The sequence below is a fragment of the Hippocampus bargibanti genome, linkage group LG19, assembly GCF_051943395.1.
Source record: "Hippocampus bargibanti isolate YZ-2025 linkage group LG19, ASM5194339v1, whole genome shotgun sequence".
Lineage (NCBI taxonomy): Eukaryota > Metazoa > Chordata > Actinopteri > Syngnathiformes > Syngnathidae > Hippocampus > Hippocampus bargibanti.
In genome coordinates, this window is record NC_142752.1 from 8,327,278 (window position 1) to 8,350,800 (window position 23,523).

Below are 23,523 nucleotides of genomic sequence, written 5' to 3' on the forward strand. Positions count from 1 at the left end.
ACTGATGACTGGATGACTGGAGGAAGACAAGTGAGACAGTCCATTCACTTTACTCTGAATCAGGTCCCTCCCCTTTTTTCGTGTGCGTGTGTGTGTGTGTGTGTGTGTGTGTGTGTGTGTGCGTGGTCTGGCCTCTCATCAGCAAGACATCGCCACCTGCCGCACATTTGGTAGAAGTGCACAGGTGATTCTGCTCAACGAAGCCTCATTTTAGATTCAATGACTGTAATGTAACTTTTTTTAACCTCCCCAAACGATTTCATTGAGTAAATTTCGGAACTTAAGCTATGATTTATTGAACTTGCCTGCATGTAAATGAAGGTCGGGAAACTCAAGGGCAACGCCAGTAAAATGCTGCAAACATCCGACCCTGTATGAAAAAAAATCTTAGCAAATAGACGGCCTTCTGAAAGTGTTTCATTTTTTCGCCTCATTTCTCCGCGGCCACGTGTTTAATTGACTGGCATAGGACCTCATCATTCTCATTAGCAATTAGCATCAGCAAAAAGGGTTGACTCTCCTATTACAGTGGAGTATGAACAGCGTTGTCAGGAAATTCCGGGTCATATTTTGGGGTGATCAGGTTGGGGGGGGGGGGGGGGGGGGGGGCACCGAAGAAAATAATTAGGTTGGCAACATTCTCACTTTAAAGTCAGAATTGAGAATTCTGACTTCATACTCAGAGTTATGACTGTAAGGTGAGAATTCTGACTTTAATATCAGAATTCTGACTTTAATCGCATAATTCTGACTTTAAGTGAGAATTCCCACTTTATTCTCAGAATTCAGACTTTAAAATGAAAATTCTAACTTTCAGTCAGAATTTTGAGTTTAAGTCAGAATTCTTTGAAGTCAGACTTCTGAGATTAAAATCAGAATATTTAGAATAAAGTAAGAATTCTGAGAATAAAGTCAGAATATTGAGAATAATGTCAGAATTCTGAGATTAAAGTCAGAAATCTGTCAATATAGTCAGAATTCTGACTTAAAGGACAACCGACGTCACTTTTTTGTTTCTTAACTGACATCAGAAAAACGTTTTATAGCATCTAAAACGTGCAGTATATTTTTATTCAAATGCAAAACACCAATAAAAATGACTTGAAGTGTCCAAAATCTGCAAAAAAATTGAGCTGCGAATTGGGCATTTTCAGAAAGGCCCGCCCCCAGTTTGTGATGTCACGCCTAGACGTCTTGCATTGCTTGAGAATCAAAACAATGGCTTCAGATTCGGAGAATATGCTTTCTTATTACACCTCCAGTCATGAATATGATTCAAATAGTTCTGAAGAGGAAAGCATACATGTTTGCAATCAATTAATGAATGTATTCCATGCCATTTTGAGGCAACAGTGGGGAGAAACGATCACCAGAAAAGAGGCACAAAATGGCGACCTCCTGTGGCCACCTCCGTTTCCACAGGCTGATAAATTCCTTATATGGTGCTTGGACACCCTCTTCTGACGGCTTTTGGGTCCAACGCAAGTTTTTCAGACCAAAGAATACAGCAAAATACATTGACGTGATGGAAGGACTGCTGTCTTTTTTCGGTCAGGGGGCGTTCCTTTAGTGACGTCACGTACGGACTCGTCACCAACTCAAAAACAAGACTTTCTGAATATTCAGAGCGAGTCTTCAAAACGTAAAAGATAGCTATATGCGGTGGAATCTTTTTAAAATACGCTCAGTAGAAGTCATTTGCAGCCATTTTACAAATTATGGACACAACTTGTCCGGAGACGTCGGTTGTCCTTCAAAGGTCAGAATTAAGACTTAAAAGTCAGAATTCTGATAATACGGTCAGAATTGAAATATGTAAAAGTCAGAAATACGAGTATAAAGTCAGAATTCTGACTTTAAAGTCAGAATTCTGACTTTAAAGTGAGATTATTGCCAAATTTATTGTTTTTCTTCAGTGGCCCGAATCCTTTTCCGTACAATTAGGACGGTGCAACAATCAGGACAATTTTAAGCCCTTTACGATCTGTTAAAATTTGTATTTCAAGGGCAGCTCACTGGTCCAATCTCATTTCGTCAAAGTATATATGACTCCTTATGAATTATACCGATCAACTAAGTGGTGGTGTTATGGAAGTGAAATTACACAGGGAGGAAAAAACAAAACATTGATGCTGTCAGACAGTATGTCTGCATTGATCCATTATCTCTGTCTAGAAATGAAACAGCATTGATTCACTCTCAACCCGCTGCCACTGAGCTTTTCTTTCTTTCTTTCTTTGAAGGTTAATTGCTTGCTATAGCAAGCGATTAACGAACCATTATATATAATGGTTAGTTTTTCCTCAGAGGAAAGTACAGTTTGTCTATTCATGCATAAAAACACAGCCACTGATTTCTAGTGAAAGACTGAAGTCACAGTTGAGACACATCCATGTTTAAAAGACCGTGTCGGAGGACTTGGTCTTGGCTCGTTTTAATTTGTAATCACATTCACAGGGACTATCAAAGTAAGGGTTGCTTGGCTTTTGTTTCACATGGTCTCTGATTTAAAGAGATTCCCTTTATAGGGATATTTGCACAGAGATTTTAGTTGTTGGACTAAAGACAATTACTTAAATCTTTTAAGATGTTGTGTTTGTTATTTGTGATTTGTCATTTCAACAGAATTTTGAGTTGATCATTTGTTTGTTTTTTTTTAATTATTGTTGCAATTTGTGAGGGTCATTTTGGGGTGATTTTGTTTTGAGTGGGGCCCAATTTTTTGGATCAATTTTGACATTAATTTTAATGTAATTTTGTTGCAAGCCTTCATAATGTGGCTTGCAGGCCAGAATGCTCACTACATCAGATCACATAAATCAGCATGACATGATTTGAGATGACAAACATACATATGAGGCCCTGAGGAATTTGCATTATCCAATTGGGCGTGAGGTAAACCAATCAATGTCATATGTCACCTGCAGTCATATAAACAAACATATTATACTGCATGACATAAAAGTTGATCTCCACACAAGAGCAGCCGATAGAAGGATGACGCCAATGAAACATTTTATTGCCACGTTAAGTCCTTGACAAACAAGAAGCATAAAAAAAAGAGCTTGTGGAGCAACACAAAACCTAATGTACACAATAAAGCTCTGAGAAAAGTGCATTAGTTTCTTGAAATAATTTGTTGAACATTGCGTTTGTCATTGCGTAGCTAATTGACGATAGTATTTCGTTCAATTTGGTTAGTGGTCCTTACTAATGTCTAAAATACATGTTGCCGGCTGTAAAAAAATGTGAATTTCCAATGTAAAAACTGGACGTAGTACACCATTTGGCCAAAAGGCGGAGCCAAAGTAATGTATTTATTGTGGCTGTCCAATGGATAAACATGTACGTACTGTCGCTCCTGATTTAATTTATGAATTATTATGAGATGTAATTTTCATTGGAATTGACTACATTAATAAACTATAATTATCCAAATCATTTTTAATTTTGTAACCACGTGACAGATTTAAATAGAGTACATTCAACATACATTTTTTTTCAATGTGGGTTACTATGATTACGTCAGTTCATCCTGATATTATGGCTACATTAAATACCCGAATAAAATTAGAACATGACACCAAATCGCAGTTCACAATTTTATTTACGGAATAATAAATTTGGACAAAACACCAGAATCTCACCAGAAATATTTTTTAAACATTATCATCTGAACATCTGAGGCAAATATCCCACCATGCACCACAAAAAATGCCTTACTCCAGGATTAATAATTAGTACCAAATCAGCACCACTTTTAATAAAAAAGGAAGCTCCATCCTACTATATATGTGGGCAAAATGGCATAAATTCAAGGAACATTGAGAATAAACCACTTGAACATCTCACGGAGTAGCAAACGACAAAAAATAATTGAAAAAAAAAACACTTTCCAGTGCTCATACGTGGCTTCAAAATAAGAACTCTGCAATATGAGTAAGGGGAGCCAAAGAGACTCATTTACCCATAATGCACAGCGGGACCCGGAGTTCTGCAAGTGGTATATGCTGTTGGCAATTGAAGAGGGGCATTGGCGGTGGGAATACTAGCCCATAAGGTGGTTGGCGAGCGTGAGACAACATCCTGTGTCAAAAAGAAACAAACAAAACAATGCAGCTATGTAGTACTTTTAAATATATAGATTTATACTTCATATATATATATATATATATATATATATATATATATATATATATATATATATATATATATATATATATATATATGGCTGTGTGTTATGTACACATATATGTACATATATTCGTATATAGCTGTTTAATTTAAATAAATGCCACACTATCGTTCTTCCAAAAAGTTTAAATACAAAATTTGAAATGGTCGCCACACGTTAAGTGCACACTGCCGAGAAATAGTTGGCAGATTTTTTTTTTTTTTTTGTAACAGAATACTACTCCACGGGTTACAAAATTCCAGACATTTTCAAAGTTCGATTCTGTAACAATTTTAGGGAATTGGGTTTGGTAGCGTACGCTAATTTATTTTGTGGCAAATCTTTTTTTTTTTTTTGCTTCGCTCGAAGCAGTACTGTTGTAGTACTGTTGCCATTATTTTTGCTATTTAGAACGCAATGGTCACCTGTCAGTCATTCCCATGAATTCAAAAGACACACCACAAAACATGTCCAACTTTGAAAACTCTCAACCCTGAAAGTTCTCTAAATTGAAAATGTTTGGACACGCATCAAGTGAATGACACAGCGAAATGCGGGAAAAACATTCCGAGACTGACAGCAGAAGAGAAACGATGTCTTTTTTTTTTTTTTGTTTCCTTTACATCCCAGAAATGATGAAGAATCCAGTCATGGAGAAGTAAGTCCCTTCATGCTTGCCGTAGTGTCCAAAATGTGTCTACTTGGTACGAGCACCATATCAAACCATTAAGTATATTTAGAAAGTGTTTCTCGAACAGCACGTTGCTACATTATTATTTATGGGTCAGCTTTCAATGTTTATCATGCCAGGTTTGAAGTTTTTTTTTCTGTGAAAATGCTGGGGGGGCTGTAAAGCAATAATAGGGCTAAACGACAGCTGTGGTCTGTTTGTGCTTGGGCGTGTGCTCAACTGAATAAGTCCTCCTCTTCCATGTTCACATCCGGTACCATCTGTTCCGGTTCCCCTCGCCCTCCCGGGGAAGCGGCGGGAGAGGCGGCGGCGGCGAACCAGGGGTGCTGGAGGATCTCGCGGGAGGTGAGGCGCTCGGTGGGCTCGCGGCGCAAAATGGCGCGGATCAGGCACTTGGCCTTTGGCGTGAGCGTGTCGGGCACGCTAAAGTGGCCGCGGCGGATCTTGCTGAAGAGCGAGCCGGGCTCCACGTCGTGGAAGGGGTAGCGGCCCACCAGGATGGTGTAGAGCATGACGCCCAGGCTCCACACGTCGGCCGCCTTACCTGAGTAGCTGCCGCCAGCGTTGAGGATTTCGGGACTGACGTAGGCTGGGCAGCCATGTTTGTCGGACAGTGAGTCGTCGCTGCCTGCCAGCATGTACGTGTCCTCCAGGCTCTCCAGTTTCAGAGAACTCCTTCACAGTGAAAACAACAACATGTGAGGAGAACGATTGAGGGAACTCCGCCATTGTTTGTTATCGCAAAAAAAAAAAATAATGGGACACTGATTTACTGAGAATTAAAACAGATTTTTTTTTGATCCTCATTGAATAAGAATATGTTCTGATCGCCACCGATTATTCCGAAGCAATGATTTTGTAGGACCATCGATGAAAAGGTTTCTTCAGCCGTCATCTGTACTTCTTTGAAGGTGTCGGACGTTTCGGTTCTCATCCAAGAGGCTTCGTCAGCATACTAAAATTTGCTATTAGTTTTGGCCCTACTATGATAGGTCCCTGGTCTCAGGTTGGGGGGGCAGAGGACTATTCCCTGAGGCTACACTAATTACCTCTATTGTCCTGACCGATTACTTCTATTGTCCTGCCTGATTACAAAACTACCGGCAATTTTTTGTTCGCTGACGAAGCCTCTTGGATGAGAAGCGAAACGTCCGACACCTTCTAGAAGTACACATGACGGCTGAAGAAACCTTTTTATCGATGGGCCACTCCTGTACGACTGAGAGCTTACACAGACGAAAGATTTTGTAGGACGTTTACTCTGCTTCGGAAAATATAGACGCTCCCAACTTACGAACGAGATACATTCCGAACGGTCGTTCGTAAGGTGAATGCGTTCATAAGTTCATTCAGTGCTATAGTCTGTATGGCATGTATGTTTAAGGCTTATATAAGTATGTTTAAGATTTATATAAGTATTTTAAGGCTTGTATCAGTAACCTGTATAGGTGTGTACTAAAAAAAAAATAAACATTTAATAAAATATATGCTCTGTTAAGATATGTACATGTACAACTGGAGAGAATACTACATATGTTACAACAAAAAGTTTGTATGTACCGTTGTTCATAATTCGAATGTTTGTAAGTAGGAGAGCATCTGTATGTGAAATCAGGGCAACAAAAGAACGAAATGAACATGACCTCAATGCAAAAGGCCTGATAATTAAAGCAGCACAAGCGGGGTAATTAGGCTTGACGGGACGCTCCTTGGAAGACAAAAGGAAGCGAGGTGGATAAATCCTCAGGATTAATGTTGAGCGTTCATTTAGATGAAAAAAAGGGACAAATGTGCCTATAAAATGGGCTGAAATGAGAGGTGTTGAATGTCTGCGCCCCAAACACACATTAGCAATGACAGAACAGCTTGTGTTTGCTGTGTAAAATGCACTGAAAGGAGACGGGAACATACCCCGGAGTGCTGTTAAGTAACAAGAGCTTTTAAACCAGACAAGGATGCGTGCGTTCCTCTTGAATTCAAATGCGGGTAAGCAAACGCCCACCCTCCCAACGCAAATCAAGTTAGAGGCACAATTTTCTCATCACTTGTGAGGTTAGATGTCAATTCGAAAGCAGGAGGACTCGCGTTATCATTGCCATTATGCCTCCCTAATAGAGGACCATTCCACCCCTTAACCACCGGAGGGCGCCAATCTCCAATTTATCTATCATTTTAATTACAGGGATCCCTCGCTACTTCGCTGTATCAGTGCATCGCATATTTTTTTTAAGGGAAGAAAACGTTGAGAATACAAAAAAAAAGCAGAATGACTCAGCGGTTTTGTAGATCGATTGGTTCTCAGTGCTGACGTCAAAGACAGCACAATATCCAATGGTTTACAGCCATGTGGATAGGCTTCTCAGCCCCGCCTAGTGTCCCCTGTGTTTATTATTATATAACTGTACTTCGAGGGCATTTTGTATATCGAGGGTGGTCCTGGTCCCCGTTAACTGTGAAAAACGAGGGATTACTGTATTACATGACCTTAACCATAACCCATTCACTTCCTGAGATGTGCAAAAACATGTCAACTGCAGTATCAGGTTTTTTGTCATTGTCAATCAAATTCCAAGACCCACAGAATATTGAGTTTTTGGACTACATAAACATTCAATGCAGCGTAAGAAACCTTAGACTCTCTTCTTTCAACAAAAAAGAGCTAATTCCTAAATTATATGGGTCGGGCGTTATATGATCTTGAAATGAGGGCGGTTGTCCAAAATACAATGCAATACATACATATTGGTTTATACGGGGCTACAGCAGCTGAAGCTGGAACAAAGCGCAAACATGGAAAAAAGGGAAATGCTGTCCCCTTGTGGAAAGGAAAAAAACATTGCCAGAGGCCATGGCCAGCGCTTTATCGGCACCCAAAGAAGAAAAAACAAGACCCAAACAAATTCAGGAATGGCGCTCTGTCATATTTTCAATCCCCAAATTTGTGAATGGTAGTGAATGAGTTAATGATTTGGCATGTAATTTATTAGTGATTCATTAGGAACTGATGCAACACAAACATAGATGACCGCAGATGCAATCATGAATTGGTCCAGATGTTGACTTTCGGCCACATGACTCACCTGTCCTCATTCTTGAAAACAAACTTCCTCAGTTTAAGATCTCGCAGCACCAAGCCGCTGTCATGGCAATGTGCTACGGCTGAAGCGATCTGGTAGAAGAGGCGGGCGGCTTCGTCCTCGCGCAGCTTCTTGCAGGTGCGCACAAATGAGTGCATGTCGCCATGACTGCGCTCGAAGAAGGCGTAAGCCCGGGTCTCGCCCAGCAGGACCTCCAGGACCTGGTTGATGTGCTGGTGGTGGCCCAGGGCGAAGTAGGCCGCCAGAGAGTCTTGGTAGCGACCAATGTCCAACACCTGGGGAACAAAGTGATGGATGATGTTAGGAAGGCAATTTAGTCAACTTGCAATGATGGCTTGCCAATAAGAAAATTTGGGAGTTTGGCATGATCGAACAAGGACGAAGAAGTGATGGGATGACAAAGGCGTGATGTCTATCAGCCATCCCAAAAGGCGCATAAAATGAGATTGGGTATACTGATGAGGACTAAAAGGTGACATGTATCATTGCAGCATATTGGAGGCTATGATGAATGTATTCAGTGCACAATAATATTAATACTACTAATAATAATGCTAATAATAATAATGCATCAGACTTATATGGTGCCTTTATGAACAATCAAAGTGCTTACAACGGATACATTATACATGCAGTCACACATTTTGCACTCTGCAGCCAGTAAATTTCATAAATCTCAGCTTGCCGGTATGACGGAATGTCCGTTTGCAAAGCATGACGACGATGACATGCAGTCCATTTACACGACTGCATCAGAAATGAGGAGTTTCCCTTTCAATGGCACATTTCACATGCAAATCTTGTGTCGGATTGCAGCGTCGGGTGCGCGCTGGCGCGCGTCCGTAAAGGTTTCCTGCACCATAATGAACGTTACGTCATGCGGTCCCATTCACTTTTTCCATGAGGCTCCTCTCTGGGTATTTGAAATGTGAGCCAAGTAGTGCAGAGTGCTCGCTTGTGGATCAATGCATATGACATTTGGGTATAGGTGCACTTGGACAAATGCGGATGTGCTTGATGTGTGTGTGTGTGGGGGGTTCTCACCTTGCAGACAAGCTCCTCGCCACTGTGCAAGTGAGCAGCCCGGAAGACGTGGTCCCCCTCCAGGGGCTCCAGCAGCAGGTAGTCCCCGATGCGGGAGATGCAGTGCGAGGCGTCGGGGGTTTCCGGGGGACTGGGGGAGCCGAGATTGGGGCTGAAGCTCTGGTTCGACTCGGCGTTCCTCAGGCAAGATAGATCTTCAAAGTCGTGCGATTTGTGCCGCGATCTGCCATGACGTGAAATGTTAATAGGACGTGACCTCTGTATGTTCATGGGTGAATTTTGGTGTAATAGCTCCACCGGGATCGACGATGACGACTTCAAGTCCGCTTTGGGGTGTTCCTCGTTCGGGATTGGGCTCGTTCGCTTTGCAAGGTTAATTGAAATAAAAAGTAACTTGCAGGAAAAGAAAAATTATCGCCGACTCCAGTCGCCTTTGTTGTCCCATTCACCTCAAAGCGCCCCAAAATGCACGGAGAACGTTTTCCGAACCACTTCACGACCCTTTACAATGTTACGTTCAAGCGTTCAAAAATGCATTCGGCTGTTAAAAAAAAAGTCACGTTTAATGGACTGAACGCGAGCTAAAAAGGCATCCGCCCGTGCATTAGCTTATTTAGTAAAGTGCACTAAAACATTGAGAAAATTGTTTCTTAAAATAGAAACATAGACCAGAACGAATGCTCGTGAAAGCAATACAAAAATAACAAGTAGACAGAAGAAACTAGCTCTCAATCGATGACGAAAAAAAACGGTGGTTAGCAGGTGTAGCTAACTAGTTAGCCTTCGTGCTAACAAGTACCAGACCGGCCCTTGTTCCATAGAATCCACACGCGGGGGTCTTCACGGAGAAACCCCCGTGCACACGAGTTGGGGCGTGGGGGGAGGCAAAGTCGACGTGGTGGTGGCTTGTTTTGTGAGGATAAGCAGGCGTCTTCCTCTCTCTCTCTCGCTTCCAGGTGGAAGGAGGGTGTCGCTTGTCGCTGCAGGAGGAATGAAAGAAAGAAAGGACGGGGCCGGCTGATTTTCCGGGCCTATCCCTTGATTTAGCAGGGCATCCTCTCCCGTGGCGCGGTGCCTCTTCCCTGGGCTGACTTAGAAGGGGAGGAGAGTGGGATATCCTGCCTGGTTCCTGCAGTGCAGAGTGGAAGCTGCACAGTGCACACTGACTCTAACGTCACGTCCAGCAAGCGAGAAGCCTCCTGTCACGCCCCCCTTACGCACTGTAAATCCGGGTTCCGATTGGATCACACCGCCCTCCTTCTTTCCAGGATTATGCAAATGAGGGGCATTCACGTGACATGTGGAATTTGAATTCAGCGCGTGCTGGCAAATTAGATAGGGGAAGAGGATGGAGGAGGAATGGGGGAATCGCGACTGTAATGTGCGGCATTCCAAATGTGTTTCCACTTGGAACGATGAGAGGGTGATGGGGAATGGTGCTTCCGTCTTTCAGGGATGAGGAACGGAGGTGGGATTCGTCGACCGCATCGAAGCAGTTGAAAACGGCATCAAACCATCTGGAGAAGCTCCATTTTGTTTGTGAGGCAAATGTGCTAACCAAATTGTGAATCCCTTCTTCACACGAGAGAAAACCCCCACTGGGAATGGTCATCATCGGCTTTCGAGACAACCGCCTACCCACTCTACTAGACTGCCATCTTATGACTGACGTGTCCTAGAAGACTGGCAAGGAGGTCAACTGCCAGAGGATGGCTAAGCTTCCTTTAGTGACAGGCCGTCAAGGCCTGCAATTCCTTCTCTGCTGGCCTTCCTTATCTGAATCACAGACTGTTAATTATATTTTGTTCATGAAATTTTATTAAATAGTTCCAAATTGTCTTTCAGCTGGTGCTGCTTCCAGATGTGTTTTCGTATTTAAGCATTTAACCAATCACATTTCAGCCATCAGTTTCGAGCAGGGTCACAAATCTACCTGGACGCCTTCACAATCAATTCTGCAGGCCCTGGAGCATAAAATAAGTGTCAATGAAACTGTTGCATTAACCACTCAGATTTCGAGTTGGCAACCCGAGGCCTGCTGGAAGGCGCTGAAAACTGCTCTGATCACTAGCGAGTGATAGGCGCATACTGGCCAGAGCTAGCACACTGTATCTGTAGCTGCATAAGCAAATATATTGTGTAGATTAAATAGCAGTTTTGTCAACCCGCAATGGCTGAAGGAGGAGAAGAAATGGATTTGGTTGCAGATTTACTGATCAAGCCATTTTCAAGACAGACTTTCATTTAGAAAGGTCGATCAGTTATTTCCTTGCTAATGGTAACCTCTAGTGGACTTGTAGTAAATCACACCACACTTTTTCAGTCTAGATTGATTCAGACGTAGCACTACTGAAGGCTTAATGAAATCCATGGCCCGCCACTGTCTTCCTCCCATCCTCTTAGTGGCGTTACTCACCTTAAACGAGCTGTCAGGCCTCCAGGGGTTGGAGATCGCCGCAATGGTGTGCAATGTAACTCAAGAATGTGGCAGACGGAGCCCCCAGAATTCCTAAAAACAAAATATGAATTGATATATTCGATCACAAATCATATCAAAACAGGACGCACGGAAAAGTGTCAATGAGCCATGAAATCTGAGGGTATTATTATGTCGCCATTATGTCTCAGCACAATGCAGAAGGTCAGTTTAAAAAAAATAACATAAAAACACGCCACAACGTTCAGCAGCTTGCAAGATAAACGACGGCAAAATGACAAGCGCGTTATCCTCAGTTGGCCTCTCCTAAAAAGCTCTCGCACAGACACATTCATTCACGCCGCTGCCACGGCAACCTTTCTGCATCCCCGAGAAATATTATACAGCACCACAACATAAACACACACGCGCAATTCTTATCAAGAGTTACCTGTCATGTGCTTGAAAAGGAAAACGACGATGGCGTCGGTTTAGTCAACGTGATTCATTTTCGAGCGCGCCCACGCATCACAAGGTGTCCCGCTTACACTTTAGAAATAGATTACCAAGGTGACGCCTAATGCGGCGCACAGTGTTGTGATGGCACGTGCTTGATTTTAAACTTGGGAGTGCAATGTTATCTACGGAATCAATGTTAATCAACTTACAGAAAGGGCCTTAAACATTAAAATTGTCTACCAATATACCAGCTAATACCCATATTTTCTATACTACAGTTTACGGAATGTAACATCAACCTGCAGGTGGTGTACTTTTATTTTTGTGTCGACAGGTTGATTACTGTACGACAAATGAAGGCCAATAAAAGGCACCTCCAGCACTTGCATGTCAACACCTGAAACTCCATTTCCTGAACACGGCTTCCTGTTTTGTCTCCAGCGACATAAGCCTGATTGCAGGTTTAAACTCAATCAATGCCAGATGATGTGCAAAAATGTGTCTACTCCAGTGCCAGGGTTTTTGTCATTTTCACTTAAATTCCAGGAACCACTGAACTTGAACTTTGAACTTGAGTTTTAGGACTACATAAACATTAAATGCAGTGTAAGAAATTTTAGAACCTCTTCTTTCATCAGAAAAAAAGAGTTAATTCCTAAATTATATGGGTCTGGAGTTATATGAGTTTGAAATGAGGGCGCCTGTAGAAAATACAATCCATCCAACCATTATCCGTATAGTTTTTGGAATACAGTAAAATACATACATATTGATTTATATAGCGCTTTAACAACATCCGAAGCTGTAAAAAAGCGCTAACATCGACAAAAGGCAAATGCTGTCCCCTCGTGCAAGTGAAAAAACATTCCCAGAGGTCATACCAGCGGTTTATTGGCACCCCCCAGCAAGAAAAACAAAAACCAGAAAAAATTCAGGAATGGTGCTCCACGTCACGCTTTTCAATTCCCAAATAAATTTGGGAATGGCAGCGAATTAGTTAATAGTGTCTCCAGAGAGACAGCTTGTGCTTTAAAAGTTGATCACATGAGAATCTAGGCCATGCCGGATTGAGGACAAAGGCAGATAAGAGTGTAAAAAAAAACAATCCGAATAGTTGCATGATGGAAGCACAAAGAGAGGACTGTTCCCATTTCAAGGATGAGTCGTTATTAAGATAATAATTTGACTGTTTTCTTCAAAGACCTCTACCGCCGGCCAAATAGCTTAAAGACTGACAAAATGGGAAAAAAAACACACACAGTATTGAACGGCCTGTGATTACTGTCAACGTTTGCGGTATTAGCGCTGACAGGAATGATGCGTTTGCAACATATTTGGCCGTCGGAGGTTGGCACAAATGGGTGTGTTGAGCATACGTTAGCGCATAACAATGCCTGAGGATTCTAGTTCTAATTTGCAGTTAGTAAATCCTCCTTTTTTCTTTCTTAGCCATTACTAAACTAACACCTATTAAGGCATTTCTGTGTTTTTTTTCCCCCGGTCATTCAAGATGCATCACGTCGGCCAAAATGAGGTGCGAGTCTTGCAGCACGGCTTCCCATTTCTGACTCAGACTTCCAGAGGTGTGAATGTCTGTCTGTCTGCGTGCATGCTGCACTCTTACATGGCCCCCTGCCAGAGCTCTAATTTAAGATGCTCTGCTGAAGGGAAGGAGATGTGCTGTTCAGTAGGCCAATTGGCGGAGAGGGGGGGGGGGGGTGTTTGAGCCACGAGGGAGCCAAGCCCAGGCAGAACCCTGAAGTGAAGTGGACGGCTGTTAAGCTCATCAATGGACGGATGAGTCATCGCCCCTGCAGTGTTTTTTACTGTACGCTCTGTGTATTCATTGTTTGCACTGTCACCTGAGCTGTTTGCATCGACGTGCGAGTGTATATGGTACGTGCACATGTGTGGGCTCAGAAAACCTGCTAAGCAACAACTTCCACATCCGGTAAATTCTCAAAGGTCATAAGCTTTCAGACAGCAGGCTGCGCCTTGCATCCGATTTCCATTTGGGCCACTTTTACTTTCAAACCTCCCACCTTCCTGCTTTGCGAGGCCCTCCTACGAAACTTCATTACCGGCGAGCGGCGCATTGGGGGGGAAAGAAATGTTTGTTTGATGTCCCATTGTGGATATTAAGGAGAATTATTGCCACGGAGAGGATTGGAGTGGAACAGGGTCGGTGTAACAAACACGCTCGCTGGCTACGGGTCCAAGTCTTTTTGAGCCTCAAAGGACAACAGACGTCACTTTTTTGTTTTTCAACTGACATCAGAAAAACGTTTTAAAGCATCTAAAATACCCAAAACACGCAGTATGATATTTTTATTCAAATGCAAAACACCAATAAAAATGACTTAAAGTGTCCAAAAGCTGTAAAAAATTGAGCTGTGAATTGGGCATTTTCATAAAGTCCCACCTCCAATTCGTGACATCACGCCAAGACGTCTTGCATTGCTGGAGAATAAAAACAATGGCTTCAGATTCGGAGAATATGCTTTCTTGTTACACATGCAGTTATGAATATGATTCAAATAGTTCTGAAGAGGAAAGTATACATGTTTGCAATCTCATCTCATCTCATCTCATTTTCCGTACCGCTTATTCCTCATTAGGGTCGCGGGGGTTGCTGGAGCCTATCTCAGCTGTCTTCGGGCACGAGGCGGGGGACACCCTGAATTGGTTGCCAGCCAATCGCAGGGCACACAAAGACATACAACAGTCACTCTCACACTCACACCCAGGGACAATTTGGAGTGGTCAATCCGCCTGCCATGCATGTTTTTGGAGTGTGGGAGGAAACCGGAGGACCCGGAGAAAACCCATGCGGGTCCGGGGAGAACATGCAAACTCCACACAGGGAGGCCGGACCGGGACGCGAACCGGCGACCTCTGCACTGTGCAGCCGGTGTGCTAACCACTCGACTACCGGGCCGAGATTGTTTGCAATCAATTATATAATTTATTCCGTGCCATTTTGAGGCGACATTGGGGGGAAATGTATCACCAAAAAAGAGGCAGAAAATGGCGACCAAGCTCCGTGTGAGGAATTAATCAGCCGGTTTCCACAGGCTGATAAATTCCTACATGCAGCTTGGTCGCCCTCTTCTGGCTCTTTTTGGTGCAACATGACGTTTTCAGACCAAACAAGTACAGCAAAATATATTGAGGTGATGGAAGGACTGCTACAATGTGTCCTTTTTTCAGTCAGGGGCGTTCCTTCAGTGACGTCACGTACGGACTCGTCACCAACTCAAAAACAAGCCTTCCGGAATATTCAGCGCGAGTCTTAAAACATAAAATAAGGCTATATGTGATGGAATCTTTGTAAATTACGCTCAGTAGAAGTCATTTGAAGCCATCTTACAAATTATGGACACAACTTGTCCGGAGACTTCGGTTGTCCTTTAAGGAGCACTGTAGTTCTCGTGTGCTTCCAGGAAGGCAGATGTTTAACAATCCACAGGATGTTTATTGTCCATTAGCATACACACATGATGCAAATGCATCAAAATGAAAGACTGACAGTGATTTTCCAGTCCCAAATATGCTTACCTATTTTTGGGTCGCCTCATTTTCGGAGAAAGGAAACCAAGTCCTGCAGACTTGAGATTCCAGTGCCAATGGATCTATTCCAGGCGTCTCATCCATATAAGTCAATCGGTAGCCGCCCTAGAAAGTGATAAAAACAAGCTTCACTGATGAGCAAAAAATTAGGCGCTTTCTTTCCTGTAATCGGACAGAAAGTCAGACATTTTGGCTCGAGGCAGCCACTTTGGATGAATCCTCAAATTTCTTATCCGTCGGGCAAATTCAGACAAAGAAATTGGTCTAAATGAGCTCCAATCAGAAGCAGATGAGGGACTCTCAAATATTGAGTATAATAAGGTTTCGCTATGAGAAAAGGTCGATCATAACAAGATACGTGAAAAAAGGTTTCTGGGATCCATGACAAAAATCAAACAGGATGTCAGACATTTTTATTCAAAGCAGCCAATTTGGGTGGAATTCTAGCACTTGTACTTTAATGATCCGACCGGGGATTTTGTCCAAAAGCTGTAGAACTTCAGCTGCTATTCAACTTGACTTTACTTTTCCTTTAGTTCAATGCAGCTTTGTTGTTGCAAAGATATTTTTTTTCTGGAAACAACTTTCAACATTATTTTGATTGGATACAACAGACATTAGCAAACATCTTAGGGTCAATACGGTTGCATTTTACAGTCAAATGGTAGACCGTGATTTATAAATAGACTTTTTTTTGTTAACGTGGAAAGTTGTTTTGACAAAATATTCCACGCAAGACAACTTCTGATCAGCAATGCCGTCGACATTCCTCTGCGGTCTCACAGGGGGATGATTTGGTTTCCGCATGGTGGCCTGTGATTGCATCAAATGACTAGCAAAGGAACTTGGACGACCTTCCAAAAAAATGCTCTCATTCCTCAAAATCATTCAAGTCACCAAAAAAGTGCAACGTCTCTGAAAGGCGGCTGTCCTTGTAAGCGCTATCTTTAAATTATGTGGTAATGATGTTGCCATGTCGCCTGTCTGGAAAAGATTCACAGCTAAAATCTTATCGGCTTCATTTTCACGGCTCAGTGCTGCTCAGGTCAGACAAAATAAAACAAAAGGAGAAACGCTATTGCTCACAAGGCTCTCAAAGCATATGTGTGTGTGTGTGTCACACACGGCAAAACCAAATATATCATCTGGTGGTGCATGCTTCTGACCGAGCAGAAGACAGGGAAGTCAAGTAAAGGTGAAGTCAAGTGACCTTTAAGTACCATATTTCCCGGTGTACAAGGTGCACCCAAAAGCCTTTATTTTCTTCAAAAGATGACCCTGAGCCTTATATGCAAGTTTGCCTTATATGTGAAGTCATGTTGAGCCACAACAGGACTTACAACTTCTGTCAGCAGCCACCGACTCCATTTTCCTTAGTAGAAGAAGTAGTGTGTAACCTCAGCCACTACTGTAGCACCTTATAATGTGGTGTGCCTTATAGTTGGAAAACTTTTATATATTCATGTACAGGTAACATCCGACTTTCGACTGAGTTCCGTTCCGACCAAACGGTCGTAAGTCGAAATACATTCAAAATGTTGAATAGAGACTTGGAGGCTAAATGACTCACAAACTCCCCCCTCTTGTGCCATCACACTGTCGATTGCTGTGCCAGAGTGAGATGCTGGCTGCCTTGCCAAAATTGTCGTACGCGTTGCCGGCCTTCTAACGCGTTGCGGTGCCAGGCATAGAATTAAAATTTTAAAAAATAGGGTCTGGAGGTCATGGTCGTAAGTAAGGGTGGTTGTAAGTCGAGCTGGTCCTAAGTCGGATGTTACCTATATTTGGAAAACTTTTTATATATTCATGGATTACACATATTTGGAAACATTTTTTTTTCATTCATTTAAGGTACGCCTTTTCGTCCGGCGCGCCATATACAGTAAAGTCTCGTTATATCGATATTGGATATATCGATAGTCCCGGTTATATCGATACTATTTCTATGCACGCACGGAGAAAATTACATGCAAACAGGGTCGGATATATCGATAGTCCCGGTTATATCGATATTTTTTCGGACTCCCTAGAATATCGATATAACGAGACTTTACTGTATCGATAGTCCCGGTTATATCGATATTTTTTCGGACTCCCTTGAATATCGATATAACGAGACTTTACTGTATTTGGAAATAAGTTTGAAAATACACCATAAATTGGGGGCGCGCCATATACTCCGGTGCGCCTTATACACAGGAAAATATGGTACATTATTTTTTTCTGAGGGGGCATGGGGCTTGCATTACTCTGTGTTTGGACCCTAACCTTGACAAACATTGAAGGTTCACTGCACTCAGAAGAGTTGTTATCACGCTCGCGAGGCCTAAATGCATAAAGCGTGCGCTCATTATGTGCGGCCCCAACACGCAGTGTACACTGCTGTGTATAATGAATATGCCTTGACCACCCTTGAGCACGCGTTGCTTGCATTATCATTGCAAATAAGCCAAGCCATGTGTAGACACACACACGAACAAATGCAAAAGAAAGCTTGATGTGACTCAACGCTGCAATGATTTCTGATTCCAATACCAAAAGGAGCGCACATGGTGACTCACAGTTTCCATTGTGGCGTGCACGATGCCTGCCTGCATGTGTGTGTGTGATTGTGTGTGTGTGTTTGTGTGTGTATGCCGGTGTGTATTTGGTGAAGCACTTTAAGCAAGCAGGCATGCAGGAAATGGAGGGAGGGCAGAAATCATGGAGCTACGGTGGGGTAAGAGCCACCCCATCTTGCTTCCAGTTGACCGTGTGTTGCGCAAGCAGTTGTTCAGGTTACATAAGAGGGCACACACGCCAACACGTCAAAAGAGAAGAAAGTCAATGACAGTGACTTAGGCATGATTCCGTTCAAGCGTTTAGTCACATTACCCTGCCTTACTTTTCAATGGCACCATTGGACATCAATCAATATGGCAGCCTCACTGACTGGCTGATATTATCCGTTGTTTTTTTTTTTCTTGCTCGATAGTTGCCATGGCGCTGCTGTCATTGTGGGCCAAGGAGGATGCAGAAGAACGACAATGGAGAATGACAGGAGCGATACTTTGCATTACTTGTACTATATGTGTATATTAACGCGGTTTAAACTAGATCAAATATTGATTAAAGTTCTGATCGATGACAGTACACGCGATATTTCTTCTAAACATGGCTGATGCCGGTGAATGATTTCAAAGACAGTTTCTCCCGGTTTCTCCCAGGCATGTTACCTGGAAGAAGCACCCCCTGCCCACCCCCTCGCCTAGAACCAGTTTGGACCGGCTGCCGTGTCCGCTCCCGCCCAATGTGACGCCTTAGCATGTGATACAGACGCTCCATGTGACGCTCTCGTGATCACTAACCGTCGCCCACAGGTTTTTTTTTGCATTTTCATGTTGCTTAATGTTTGCAAAATAGTTATTTTACATTTGGTTTAATTTGAGAGTTCTCAAATAAATTCCTGCGTTTTTCCTGTGATTTAAAAAGGTATTTTTATTATTTTTAAAATATAAATGTACATAGATAAAAAAACATGCATGTTTACTTATCCTGCTAAGATTGCACAGTAATTTAATTTCGCTTTTGAAAACTGAATATGTATTACGAATTTCATGAACATATTTTTAAATAATCAAAATTCTAATTGGTTTGGGTTAGCTGTTTAATTCCTTATAAAATGGTTTTTAATTAAACATACAACTACTGTATTTTCCGGTGTATAAGGCACCAGAGTATAAGGCGCATGTGCAATGAATGGTGGATCTTCAAACTTTTTCCATGTGTAAGGTGCATTGGACAATAAGGCGCACCTTCAACAAATGAGAAAGGTTTCCAAATACTGTATAATATAGAAATATATAAAATTTTTCCAAATATAAAGGACACCACATTATAAGGCGCTATGGTAGAGGCTGGGGTGACGCACTACTTCTACAAGGGGAAATGAGTGGGTGGCTGTGAGACCTGTTCTGGCCCAATATTGCTTCACAGAAGGTGCACCTGCACATAAGGCGCAGGGTCATCTTTTGAAGAAAATTAAGGCTTTTGGGTGCGCATTTTACAGCGGAAAATATGGTATTTTAAATAGAGCTCATAATCTTTTTTTTTGGTGAAAAAAATATGCTTTGCTGCTTCGTGCTGAGCTACGGTAACAAAATTGCAAAATGTCTCTGAAAGCATGGCAATGTTATTTTTCAAACCGTGATAAGTTTAAAAATACAGGTTCAAACTTTACAGTCCTTCGGAAAATCACAGCTTAGAGCTTTTAAAGAGGGTGGGAAGGCCTGATGGTGCAAAAGGAAAAAAAAATCAGGCGGCCAATTCAATTCACTTGGTTGCCGATGCGTCACATGATGGGCAGGTCATGCGATACCTAATTATTGGAAGACAGGAAGTGGTGTCTCGTATGCATCACTTCAATTATAAATCATGCATTGGAGGGCAGTGGAGGTCGCAAAAGTATTCACACTCGTTAATTTACTATAAGTACAGATACTTGTTAAAAAAAAGAGGGGGGGTCAAAAAAGTAGTGATTCAACAACTTTATTTAAAAGAAGAATGTATCAGTTACAAAATAACCTTTTTGTCCTATTTGGCAACCCCCCCCCCCCCCACCCTCCACCCCAAAGTCCTGTTGCAAAGTTTGCCTCAGGCTGTGCGTCCTGCTGCCTCTCCGTGTTGGGTCTCTTGTTGTGGCTCTGATCGGAACATGACGCAACACGGGGCGGAAAGCAAGAAACAGGCGGGTGGCGAGGTAGTGGGAGGAGGGAGCTCACCTTGGAGGACGAATGACGGAATTGACATCAAGGATGCCGAGCGCGCAAGCCGAGGCAACGGATGACACTTTTCCACTTGAAAATGTCTGCAAAATAACTTTAAACGGAATGTGGTGTGCAGGAAGCTATGATGACGTTTATGGTCATGGTTTTTTTGTTTAGCAATTGTGCATGTCATGAAATCAAATCCATTGCTCGTTGCTGCGGATGGCAGGGAGTACATGGGGAAAGTTGTTAAAATTGCACAACTGACCATGTTTTTATGTTCCTGTTGTGTTTATTATTTTACTTTGTATTGTATTGTATTGTATAAAATGTTTTTAACTCATAACCCATTCCCGAATTTATTCGGGAATTGAAAAGTGTGACGTGGAGCGCCATTCTTGAATTTGTTCGGTTTAGTTTTTTCATGTGGGGGGTGCCGATAAAGCGCAGGTCAGACCTATGGCAATGTTTTTCCCTTCCACACGGGGGCAGCATTTGGCTTTTGTCCATATTGGCACTTTGTTACAGCTTCAGCTGTTGTTAAAGTGCTTTATAAACCGATATGTATGTATTGTATTGTAGACAGCTACCCTGATGTCAAGCTGAGATGACTTCAGACCCATATAATTTAGGAATTAACCATTTTTTTCTGATGAAAGAAGAGAGTCTAAGGTTTCTTATGCTGCATTGCATGTTTATGTAGTCCTAAATGTCAATATTCTGTGGGTCCTGGAATTTGAGTGAAAATGACAAAAACCCTGGCACTGGAGTGGGCGCATTTTTGCACGTCTGTCAGTGAATGAGTTGCATTGTGACATTTGGAATATGCTGCAACATTCAATGAACAAAACAGAAGTGGTAGTTCCGTATTAAAGTTTTTGTCATCAATCTGACGTACATTCCAGATTTGGGCTTATATACTCTGCGACATAGCTATCAGATCCATTTAAAAATAGTCCATGATGCTTCCTTTTCCGAGCATCTCTTCCTGTAACAAACATTAGCAACAGTGCTATCTCACCTCAGTCTCTGCTTTTAGAGCATCGTGAGTGGCAGAAAGCATCGTAAATAACACAAATGCGACAGGCGTCCGGGGGGAAGACGGCAGCGTAATGCAAAGCGGCCATCCAGTCTCGTGAATACACGGGGGGTTTGGAACAGAATTATGAATGATTGTTGCGGATTGAGCTTTGCCAGACTGTCAGGTTTTGCCCCCAAATCACCATTCAGTGAACCTATCAATCATTTTGCGCAGCATCGTCAAAGCCACAATCAATGTAAGGTGCTTTTGAGGTTTAATGGTGGGAAAATATTGCATTTTTAATCCATAAAGGATTTGGGAGAGAGCCTCACTCGCGTTGATGGAAAAGCCAGCGAGTCCTCATCTTTTTGTCTTGCCAGTGGCGGCGTTGGCATGGCAACGGCGGCACAGCGAATGACTGATAAAAAGAAGGAAATGCTGGTCATTTGCCAAATGGGTCACCCGGAGAGGAAACCCACAGTGACGAAAGACCGGCACTGTTAAGTGTTATGTGCTTTGCCCCTGACCTCTTTGAACACGCTGTTGTTTAAATACGGACCACATGTTACAACATAGACGGTTAAACTATAAACTATTAAATTAACTCATTCACTACCAGTTATGTGCAAAAATATGTCCACTCCAGTGCCAGGGTTTTTGTCATTGTTACTCAAATTCCAGGACTCAGAGATTATTGAGTTTTAGGACTACATAAAGATTCAATCCAGTTTAAGAAACCTTAGATTTTCTTCTGTCATCAGAAAAAAAAAAAGTTAATTGCTAAATTATATGGGTCTGGAGTTATATAAGCTTGAAATGAGGGTGGCTGTCCAAAATACAATGCAATACATAAATATTGGTTAAAATAGTGCTTTAACAACAGTTGAAGCTGGAACAAAGCACTAATATGGTAAATAGGGAAATACTCCCCCCTTTTGGAAGGGAAAAACATTGCCAGAAGCCATGGCCAGCGCTTTATCGGCACCCAAACAAAAACAAAAAAACAAACAAATTCGGGAATGGCGTTCAACGAAATACTTTCAATTCCCGAATACATTCGTAAATGGCAGTGAATGAGTTAAAAAAGTCACATATAACAAAATAAAGTACCATTGCGGTGATGCAAGGAAAGCTGGCATTTACCAGAGCGCGAACCGGCAGGGCCCGACTTATCTCTGCCCGCCAACTTTTCGCAATCGCTCGTAAATCGTGTCACAGGTGATGCAAGGCGATATAAAGAAAGCGTACACGCACACACATTTGCACAGGGGTAGCCTATATTTCGACACATCTGCGCGACTGGCTCGCCTGGCGTCGGGTTACATCACCCTTCAGAGAACGGATGCTCCGATTACAGGAAAGGCAAACACGGGCCTCAAGGGTCTGTGCAAGTGCGTGCGCGGTCCCGTTGCGTGCTTATGTAACCAATCAGAATCCCCGACGCCTTTCGCTTGGCGGAGACGGCCAGCTTCGGGTTCGAGTTTCATCACTCCATTGGGCACACAGTTTGAGGAAGGGGGGGGGGGGGAGGTTTGCTTGGATAGAGGGAGATGATGCACTCCACACCCGGAGCTGTGTATCCAACCTGCTGACATTTTATGGTTGAAGGCACACGTCAATGTTGCACATTGACAAACACGATCACAGTGTGCTAATACTTTAGGGATTTTGCACGCGTTCCACTTCTTTTGTGCATTTACCCTAGGGGCAAATATGCATCACTTTATCACCACCTTCCAAAAAATGCTGCTATATAAATAATAATAATAAATAATAAACTCAAGCACATTTGGTGCTGGTCAAGATGGATGTTTCAGAAATTTAAACCTACAATCTATTCCACATAAAGTGAAAATTATCATTAACTTATTCAGTGCCATTCACAAATTTATTCGGGAATCGAAAATATGACGTAGAGTAGAGCGCCAGTCCTGATTTTGTTTGGGTTTAGTTTTTTTCATGTTTGGGTGCCGATAAAGCGCTGGCCATGGCCTCTGGCAATGCTTTTCCCTTCCACAAGGGGGCAGTATCTTTTTTCCATGTTCACGCTTTGTTCCAGCTTCACTGTTGCTGAAGCACTATGTAAACCAATATGTATGTATTGCATTGTATTTTGGACAGCCACCCTCATTTCAAGCTCATATAACTCCAGACCCAGATAATTTAGGAATTAACTATTTCCTTCTGTTGAAAGAAAATAGTCTAAGGTTTCTGATGCTGCATTGAATGTTTGTGTAGTCCTAAAACTCAATATTCTGTGGATTTTAAAATTCAAGCGACAATGACAAAAACCCTGGCACTGGAG

The 23,523-nt window shown here is 42.5% G+C and overlaps 2 protein-coding genes and 1 long non-coding RNA gene across 3 annotated transcripts in view; 1 reads left to right on the forward strand and 2 right to left on the reverse strand.

Moving 5' to 3' along the window:
• Window positions 1-4,234: 4,234 nt before the first annotated feature.
• Window positions 4,235-9,968, reverse strand: trib2 (tribbles pseudokinase 2). Its single transcript, XM_089022360.1, has 3 exons — window positions 9,008-9,968; window positions 7,946-8,238; window positions 4,235-5,540 (listed from the first exon to the last, which is right to left on the reverse strand). The coding sequence occupies exons 1-3, from the start codon at window positions 9,275-9,277 to the stop codon at window positions 5,081-5,083; spliced, it is 1,023 nt and encodes a 340-aa protein (XP_088878486.1). The 5' UTR covers window positions 9,278-9,968; the 3' UTR covers window positions 4,235-5,080.
• On the forward strand, window positions 8,957-10,856 carry LOC148883882 (uncharacterized). Its single transcript, XR_016118504.1, has 2 exons — window positions 8,957-9,085; window positions 9,964-10,856. It is a non-coding gene; the product is annotated as an uncharacterized LOC148883882 (long non-coding RNA).
• Window positions 10,857-11,382: 526 nt separating this feature from the next.
• napbb (N-ethylmaleimide-sensitive factor attachment protein, beta b) overlaps window positions 11,383-23,523 on the reverse strand; it is a 29,457-nt gene continuing 17,316 nt past the window's right edge. Inside the window, exons 13-14 of the transcript XR_016118484.1 lie at window positions 15,441-15,557; window positions 11,383-11,516 (exon numbers count right to left, since the gene is read on the reverse strand). The gene's annotated coding sequence lies outside the window, so the exon portion shown is untranslated. The remainder of the gene's footprint in view (window positions 11,517-15,440; window positions 15,558-23,523) is intronic.